Source organism: Arachis hypogaea, chromosome 19, assembly GCF_003086295.3.
Source record: "Arachis hypogaea cultivar Tifrunner chromosome 19, arahy.Tifrunner.gnm2.J5K5, whole genome shotgun sequence".
NCBI classification, from domain to species: domain Eukaryota; kingdom Viridiplantae; phylum Streptophyta; class Magnoliopsida; order Fabales; family Fabaceae; genus Arachis; species Arachis hypogaea.
The window spans coordinates 34,426,207-34,435,016 of record NC_092054.1 but is presented as its reverse complement, the minus strand read 5'-3'; the positions used below and the strand labels follow the sequence as shown (position 1 = coordinate 34,435,016).

The window sequence follows — 8,810 nt, the reverse complement described above, 5'->3', positions numbered from 1 at the left end:
ATTTAGTGGGAACAAAGCACTCTCGCACTCTTCTCTGGTAAATCGAACTGCGCTATTTCGATTTACTATGTAACAAGTTAAACGGAATTGCCTTGATTCGATTTACATGTAGATAGCTAAATAAATTGAATCATTCTGATTCGATTTACATAAAAATATTAAAGACAAGCGTGTACCTATTTCTGTTTAGTACATCTACGTAATTTTGGAGGTCATTTAAAACATAGTTGATGGACAATCACGTTCTTAGATTTATGATATTTTCTTCTTTTTTTTTTCTCTCTTTTCTAAGTTTTCTCTAATTTATCCTTTTTATTTATTTATTTCTAGAAAGTAAACTACTAACATAATACTAAAACATTTTTATCGTTGACAAAAATAATAATAAAATATATAAACGATAAATAAATTTTAAAAAAATAAAAAATATAAAAAAATATCAGATATTAAATATATCTTTTTTAAAAATTTTTAGATATCAAATTTTTTATATTTTTTATTATAAAAATAAGAATTTTTTATCCTTAGATTTTAATATTTTACGCCAAATGAGTTTTTTTAGTTTTTTGTAAATAACCAAACTTTTTTTAAAAATAAAATAAAATTGAGAGATAAAATTTTGTTCTGATTTTTTATATGCAACTTTTAAATAGTTATTCGGATATTCTCTGAAAATTTGAAATAAAGATTGTTTATTCTTTATAAAAAGACATTATGTTGTTTTGTTATTTTTATCAAAATTTTAACTCACTGAGAACTTATTTATCATTCAAATTTTTTAAATTCATTTTTATTAACAATATAAATGTTTAAGTATGATTTTAATAGTTCATGCCTTTTCTAAAACAATTATCGAATGCATGAACCTTGATTGTCCTTTTTTTTTTTTGGTCAAGTACCTTGATTGTCCTTGAACCCTGTTGAACATTAATGTTTTTTTCTTTTTTTTCTTTTTTTTTTTTGGACTTGCTGTTGAACATTAATTGGCAATATGTAAGAGGCATATGGAATTTTCTGTGGGCTAGTTTGTTTTATAATCGGGGAGTGGTGTGGCTGAAAGTCCGAAACTACCAAGTTACACAGCAAAACCGGTGATCTACCGTGATTACATTGACATGCGCGACCACAACACAGTTCCGAACCGTTGGATTAAATATCATTCTTATCCAACCACAGAGAATGCAACGTTTGTGTTGGAAAGAATACCAAAACCCAGTAAAGCCCAAACCCATCAGAAACCGCCAACAGATTCATTAAATAAATTCCATTATCCACACAGACACACTATCCATTATCCATTCCAAATGGAAATGGTGAGTCATCATTAGCACCACCAGACTACAAATATAGAAAATCATAAAGTATTAAGTTGACACTTGTCAAGTAACAACACAAGACACTCTAATTCTTCCCAGTTATCAAATCATTATTACCAATCACGCACCTTTGCATTTTTATTATTGACTACTATTATTTCTCTTACTCAAAGCTTCATCGATCGATCTGCGAAGAAAGAAAGAAATGGCCGAAACGAGTGAAAAGGAACGGAGGATCCTGGTGGCGGTGGATGAAGGGGAAGAGAGCATGTACGCGCTCTCATGGTGCGTCAACAACCTTGTTTTTGAGAACTCAAAGGACACACTCATCCTTCTCTATGTTAAGCCCCCTCGCGCTGTCTATTCCGCCTTCGATGGTACAAGTACGTGTAACCTCAAATTAACCACTTCCTGCTTCACTTTTTTCATGCCTTATTTCCAATTAGTTAGTTATTTTAGTTATGTAGTCATGTAACAAGTGAGATTGGTCAAATTGGGAAATATTTTAAGAGTGAAGGTGCGTTCTGTTCTTCGTGCAAATGGTCCAACACCGAAAAGACATTCACTCATATTTTAATCCATTAGCTAGTGGCCTCCCGTTGAATTGAATTGATGCTAGAAACAGAAATGGTTAAATTTTTTATTATTATATTTTTTGCAGGTTATTTGTTTTCTTCTGATATAACGGCGACTATGGATAAGTATAGCCAACAAGTTGCTGAGTCCGTCTTAGAGAAAGCCAAGAGACTCTGTAACAACATCCAGAATGTAAGTTTCTATATATACTAATAAACTGAAAGTAATTTTACTCTGAAGCAAATGAAATTCATTAATTCAAGCTGAATCCTCCTGTGCTGATGAATTTTGGGTGGTTAAGGTGGAAACAAAAATAGGGAATGGAGACGCGAGGGACGTGATCTGTGAGATGGTTCAGAAGTTGAATGCGGATATTCTGGTCATGGGAAGTCACGGCTATGGTCCCATCAAGAGGTGAGTGAGTGACTTCCTGATCCCGCAATCATATTTTCATCTTAATATCTTATCTGCAAAACTGTACTACTTGCATAATCATTCTTTGATTTAATATATAGTTAATTTTGGGGCTGTGAATTGAATGGCAGGGCTTTTCTTGGAAGTGTGAGCAATCACTGTGCGCAGAATGTGAAGTGCCCCGTTTTGATAGTGAAGAAGCCCAAAGACGCTTGATAAAATAATAACATCAACAATCCGATGTTGCTCTGTGTGTAATTAACTAATTACCTTGTTATGTGTCATTTTGATTGGGTTTGTAGCTTTTGTGTTTTGTCCCCTCCTCGAAGGGAATCTGTTTTCGTCATTTCGAATAACATATTATATATTAAAGACTAAAGTGGGTTTTTAACTTTTTATTTATGATTATTGATTAATATGGTTATACGTAGCTTGCAGAATGGTTGAGCCGTTGAGGATGGATGCCTTGCGGAACTAAAAATAGAGTTTTCTTAGATTCTTAGATAAGCATGAATTAGAGCTAGTAAAAATATATATTAATCCCATCTTTTTTGTCAAATCATCTGGTTTGATTCCCGATAAACTGGACTTTAATTATTCTCTTTTCGAGTGAAGTATCAATCTGGTCCTTTTCATTTTTAAGAATGACAATGTGACCCCTCAAAATAAAATCGATCCACTTCGGTCCCTATTTCCTGATTCCGTCACACAACGCGGTCTCTATGGGTATTTTTTCGTCAACTTTGAACAGAAAATACTGATGTGTCAGGTTCAGAAATGGACAGGGATCTAATTGTCTCTAAATTAGTTAGGGGTTTATTTGTCCTTATAATTTTTTAAACAATATTTTTTTAGATTATTTTTTATTTATTATATTAATATTTTTTTTCAATAAATTATTAAATATATGGTATAATAAGTACAAACTAATTAATAAATTATTTAAATTTAAAAATATTATTTATTATCAAAATAAATAAATCATTCTCAAATATAATTTTTAAATACATAAATAATAAACACTAAAATTCAATTAATACATTAATAATAATAACCATATGATATACTATTAGTATTATGATCTAAATAATTTTTCACAATAAAGTAAAAACTAATGAACACATTACTTGATATATAGTAAAATAATATTTTTGAGTAATAACAAATTTAATTTTTTATCTCTTTAAACTAAATTAATAATTCTATTTGATATCTGTTACGGCCTGGCCCAAAATCCCTGCGGGTCGGCCCGACCCGGACGCCACCCGATCCGGATACACGCCCCACAACCGACCCGGACACGCGTCCAAGACAGCTCATGTACAGCTACGGGACAACGTCCCTGGAAACATGGGCCTACCCTCATCAGGCCCACCTCTGACAGGTATATAAGGGGAAGACTTGCTCTTCCCCCGAGGTACGTCACATGCCACACTACCCTTTCTGCCTGCACATTTACTGACAAGAGCGTCGGAGTGTCTTTGCAGGTGGCACCCCCCTTTTTTCACACGAAGTACTCGGGACCTCGCGTATCGTTGACCGGCAGTCCACGACTTGACGAGCCCCTACCATCATCCCGGATCACAACCCGAACCGTCCGGTAACCGACCTACCGAACATTGGCGCCGTCTGTGGGGAGACTCGTCCATGAACTTCGTGCTAATCGAAACGGAGACAGGACACGAGGCCGCACCCGGAGGCGATGCCGCCGGGACCGGAGCCCGGATACATCCGAGATCACCCCCGAGGGACGCGACCCAATCGCACGAGAAACGCCCCTTTGGGGGGACCGGGGACAATCACGCTAGAATAATGCAAGAATTACGCCATAGAATGCAAGACTTAGAGCGCCGTCTAGCGGACAGAGAACGCGACCAACGCACCCCAGAGCAGAGTCACTCCCGCTCTCGCTCCAGGAGCCGCTCCAGGCGCACGCCTAGTCCCCAGGCTGAGTCCGAGAGCACCGGGGAAAGAGGGCGTGCGAGAAGACGTCATGGCCCCGTCATCTACGCCAGACGTGAGAGGCGGCGTACCACAAACCGGGGAAACGAAAACGTTCATCGGGAGAACGACGAGGGGAGAACGAGTACTCGCGGATCCGTAATAATAGGAGCCACCCCATTCCACCGCTCCATACTCGAGGTCCGGCTGTCAAAATACTTTGACAAGTCAACGGATATGAGGTACGATGGAACGCAAGACCCCCTGGAACATCTAACGGCCTTCGAGGCCAGGATGAACTTAGAAGGAGTGGGAGACGAGGTAAGGTGTCGCGCCTTCCCGGTCACCCTGGCGGGACCTGCAATACGGTGGTTCAATAACCTCCCGCAGGGCTCAGTGACCCAGTTCTCCGACATCAGCCACGCCTTCCTGGCTCAATTCACAACCAGGATTGCCAAAGCCAAGCACCCGATCAATTTGCTAGGGGTGACGCAAAGAGCCAGGGAGCCGACCAGGAAATACTTGGACCGCTTCAATGACGAATGCTTGGAAATTTACGGTCTGACGGACTCAGTGGCAAGCTTATGTCTGACAAACGGGCTCCTGAACGAGGACTTCAGGAAGCACCTTACCACAAAGCCCGTCTGGACAATGCAGGAGATCCAGTGCGTGGCTAAGGAGTATATCAATGACGAGGAAGTAAGCCGGGTCGTAACTGCCAATAAACGGCAGCCCGCCTACAACCAAACCCAGCACTACGAAAGCAGAGAAAGACCAAAGGAACACGCCAGGGATGGCGGTCCAAGTAAAGTGCCAAAGCCATTCCCTCGAGTCGGGAAATTCACCAATTACACCCCTCTCGCGGCACTGATCACGGAAGTCTACCAACAGATAGCAGAGAAGGGGGATACTGTCGAAACCCCGACCTCTGAAGGACAGGACGGGAGAAAACAAGAGCCTCTCCTGCGAATATCACAAGGGATACGGGCACCAAACCCAAGACTGCTTCGACCTGAAAGACGCCCTGGAGCAGGCAATCAGGGATGGAAAACTTGCCAACTTCTCCCATCTTATAAGGGAGCCGAGGAGACGCAATCGGGATCAAGAAAGCAAAAATAGGTCCCGGACAACAAGACGACGCCAAGAACCAGAGGGGGACGACCACGGTCTCACGGTGGTGAACGTAGTAACAGCGAGGAACTCCGCCCCAAGATCGAAATCGGCACATAAAAAATATGCCAAGGTCCTCGCGGTCTCCTCCTCGTCTGCCAGAAATCCCCGAGGACTCCCATTCATCTCCTTCGGCCCCGAAGACCAATGGTTCGACGAGGTGCCGGAAAGTCCCCCATGGTAATCACGGCCAGGGTCGGAACCGGCCTTGTCAAGCGGATCCTGGTGGATACGGGAGCAGACTCGAACATCATGTTTCGAAATGTTTTTGATGCCCTGGGACTACGAGATGCCGATCTGTCGACCCACCAGCACGGTGTGGTAGGGTTGGGAGACCACTTCATCAAGTCGGATGGAATCATCTCACTCCCGACCTCCGTGGGGCAAGGGCAAAGGCGAAGGACAGTGATGGCCGATTTTGTAATCTTACGAGATTCCACAGCTTACAACATCATCTTGGGGAGAAAAACCATCAACGACCTGGGGCTGCTATTAGTACAAAGCTGCTCGTGATGAAGTTTGTTGCTGATGACGGATCCGCAGGATCCATCAGAGGAGACTTGGAAACGGCGGTCGCCTGCGACCACGCCAGCCTCTCTCTCAGGAAAAAGTCCAAAGAAGCATCGGGGGTCTTCCTCGCCGACCTGGACGCCAGGATAGATGACAAGCCCAGACCTGAGCCGGAAGGGGATTTGGAAAAATTTAGGGTCGGTGATGGGGACGAGAAGTTCACGTTCATAAACAGAAACCTTCCCCATGAATTAAAGGAGCCTTTGATGGAAATGATCAGAGCCAACGCCAACCTCTTCGCTTGGACGCCAACCGATATGCCAGGGATAGATCCCCAGCTCATGTCACACCATCTGGCCGTCAAACCAGAAGCCAAGCTAGTGGCCCAGAGGAAGAGAAAGATGTCACAGGAAAGGGCAGAGGAGGTGGCCAGGCAGGCGGCCAGCCTCCTTGAAGCAGGGTTCATCCGGGAACTGGACTACTCGACCTGGCTGTCGAACGTAATTTTGGTGAAGAAACACAATGGGAGGTAGAGAATATGTGTAGACTACTCTGACCTCAATAAGGCATGTCCTAAGGACTGCTATCCCCTGCCCAACATCGACGCACTCGTCGACGCAGCGGCGGGGTACCGGTATCTGAGCTTCATGGACGCCTACTCTGGGTACAACCAGATACCGATGTACCGACCCGACGAGGAAAAAACGGCGTTCATAACGCCAGGAGGGACCTATTGCTACAAAGTAATGCCATTTGGTCTGAAAAATGCTGGCGCCACGTACCAGAGATTGATGAACAAGATATTTAGTGAGCTTATAGGCAAGACAGTGGAAGTCTATGTGGACGACATCCTCGCAAAAACCACACGACCCGACGATCTCCTGAGCGACCTGGGGGGCGTATTTGCGTCCCTCCGGCAACACGGCATGAGGCTTAACCCGCTCAAGTGCGCCTTTTCCATGGAGGCTGAAAAATTCCTAGGGTTCATGATCACCCAAAGAGGAGTAGAAGCCAACCCCGAGAAGTGCCAAGCGATTCTCCAGATGAAGAGCCCGGGTTGTCTCAAAGATGTCCAACGATTGGCGGGAAGACTGACGGCTTTATCCCGTTTCCTCGGTGCATCGGCAGCAAAAGCCCTACCCTTCTTCAATCTGATGAAAAAGGGAATAGCATTCGAATGGACCCCAGTGTGCGAAGAAGCATTCAACCACTTCAAGGAGATCCTAGTAGCACCTCCAGTGCTCGGGAAGCCCAAGGCCGGAGAATCACTCTACCTCTACCTGGCAGTAACAGAGGAAGCGCTTGCAGCAGTACTTGTAAGAGAAGAAGGGAAAGCTCAGCAGCCGGTCTACTTCGTGAGCAGGGCTCTACAAGGAGCCGAGCTGAGGTACAGCAAACTAGAAAAACTGGCGTTGACACTTCTAACTTCCTCCCGAAGGTTAAGGCAATACTTCCAGGGCCACCGTATAGTCGTGAGGACGGATCAGGCAATTCGCCAAGTACTCCAAAAACCCGATTTGGCTGGTAGGATGATGACTTGGGCCGTCGAGCTTTCCCAATATGACTTGCAGTATGAGCCCCGGCACGCAATCAAGGCCCAAGCAATGGCAGACTTTTTGGTTGAGGTAACAGGTGATCCCCCCGAGGAAACGGGCACACGGTGGAGGCTCCACGTGGACGGGGCCTCCAACCAAACGTCCGGGGGAGCCGGGGTCATCTTGGAAAGCCCGGAAGGAGTCATCTACGAGCAATCGACCAAGTTCGAGTTCCCTGTGTCGAACAATCAAGCGGAATATGAAGCTCTCTTAAGCGGACAAATACTAGCTCGGGAAGTCGGGGCAACGAAGGTCAAAGTATGCAGTGACTCACAGGTCGTCACCTCACAAGTAAACAGAAGCTACCAAGCCTGGGAACCCCTCCTGCAAAAATACTTGGAAAAGGTTAAAGAAACGACAAGTCAGTTCCAAGAGGTCACGATCCAACACGTCCCAAGAGAAAGGAACACATGGGTGGACCTCCTGTCCAAACTAGCGAGCACGAAGCCAGGAGCGGGTAACCGGTCTCTCATCCAAGGCATGGTGAACGAGCCAACGGTTTCCCTCCATTTGACGGAGTCAAGCCCCTCGTGGTTGGACCCCATCACAAACTTCCTGGAACTCGGCAAGTTGCCCGACGAGGAGAAAGCGGCCAAAACATTGAGAAGGGAGGCGGCCAGATATGCAATCATACAAGGGCAACTGTTCAGAAAGGGGCTCAGCCAGCCCCTATTGAAGTGCTTGCACCCAGACCAGACCGACTATGTACTTAGAGAAGTCCACGAGGGATGTTGCGGCCACCACATCGGGGGCAAAGCCCTAGCGAGGATGCTCATCCGAGCTGGATACTACTGGCCATCAATGATGAAGGACTCCAGGGAATTTGTTAGAAAGTGCGTAAAGTGTCAACAAAACGCCAATTTCCACAAAGCGCTGGCCTCCGAGCTGAGCCTTCTGACGACTACACGACCTTTCGCTCAATGAGGAGTCGACCTTCTAGGACCTTTCCCGGTTGGCCCAGGACAGGTCAAATATCTCATAGTGGCCATCGACTACTACACCAAATGGATAGAGGCTGAGCCACTGGCCAGCATATCTTCCTCTAATTGCAGGAAGTTCATGTGGAGACAGGTGATAACCCGGTTCGGCATCTCGGAGGTCGTCATCTCGGATAATGGAACACAATTCACTGACAAGAAGTTCACGGAGTTCCTCACCGGCCTAGGGGTAAAACAAAAGTTTTCCTCAGTTGAACACCCCCAGACAAATGGACAAGTAGAGTCCGCAAACAAGGTCATCTTACTTGGCCTCAAGAAACGCCTAGACAACAAGAAAGGCGCATGGGCCG

General features: G+C 44.8%; 1 protein-coding gene across 1 annotated transcript; it reads left to right on the top strand.

Annotated features, from left to right (window-relative positions):
* The first annotated feature begins 1,181 nt into the window (after positions 1 to 1,181).
* LOC112776638 (universal stress protein A-like protein) lies at positions 1,182 to 2,685 on the top strand. The gene is made up of 4 exons (XM_025820861.2): positions 1,182 to 1,699; positions 1,978 to 2,084; positions 2,194 to 2,306; positions 2,438 to 2,685. The coding sequence occupies exons 1-4, from the start codon at positions 1,522 to 1,524 to the stop codon at positions 2,520 to 2,522; spliced, it is 483 nt and encodes a 160-aa protein (XP_025676646.1). The 5' UTR covers positions 1,182 to 1,521; the 3' UTR covers positions 2,523 to 2,685.
* Positions 2,686 to 8,810: the final 6,125 nt, after the last annotated feature.

Excerpts from the sequence above, each read along its gene's own strand:
- LOC112776638 (XM_025820861.2), top strand. The coding sequence starts at position 1,522 with ATGGCCGAAACGAGTGAAAAGGAACGGAGGATCCTGGTGGCGGTGGAT. Across the intron at positions 1,700-1,977 it reads TTCCGCCTTCGATGGTACAA|GTTATTTGTTTTCTTCTGAT; the intron begins GTACGTGTAACC and ends TATTTTTTGCAG. Across the intron at positions 2,085-2,193 it reads TCTGTAACAACATCCAGAAT|GTGGAAACAAAAATAGGGAA; the intron begins GTAAGTTTCTAT and ends TGGGTGGTTAAG.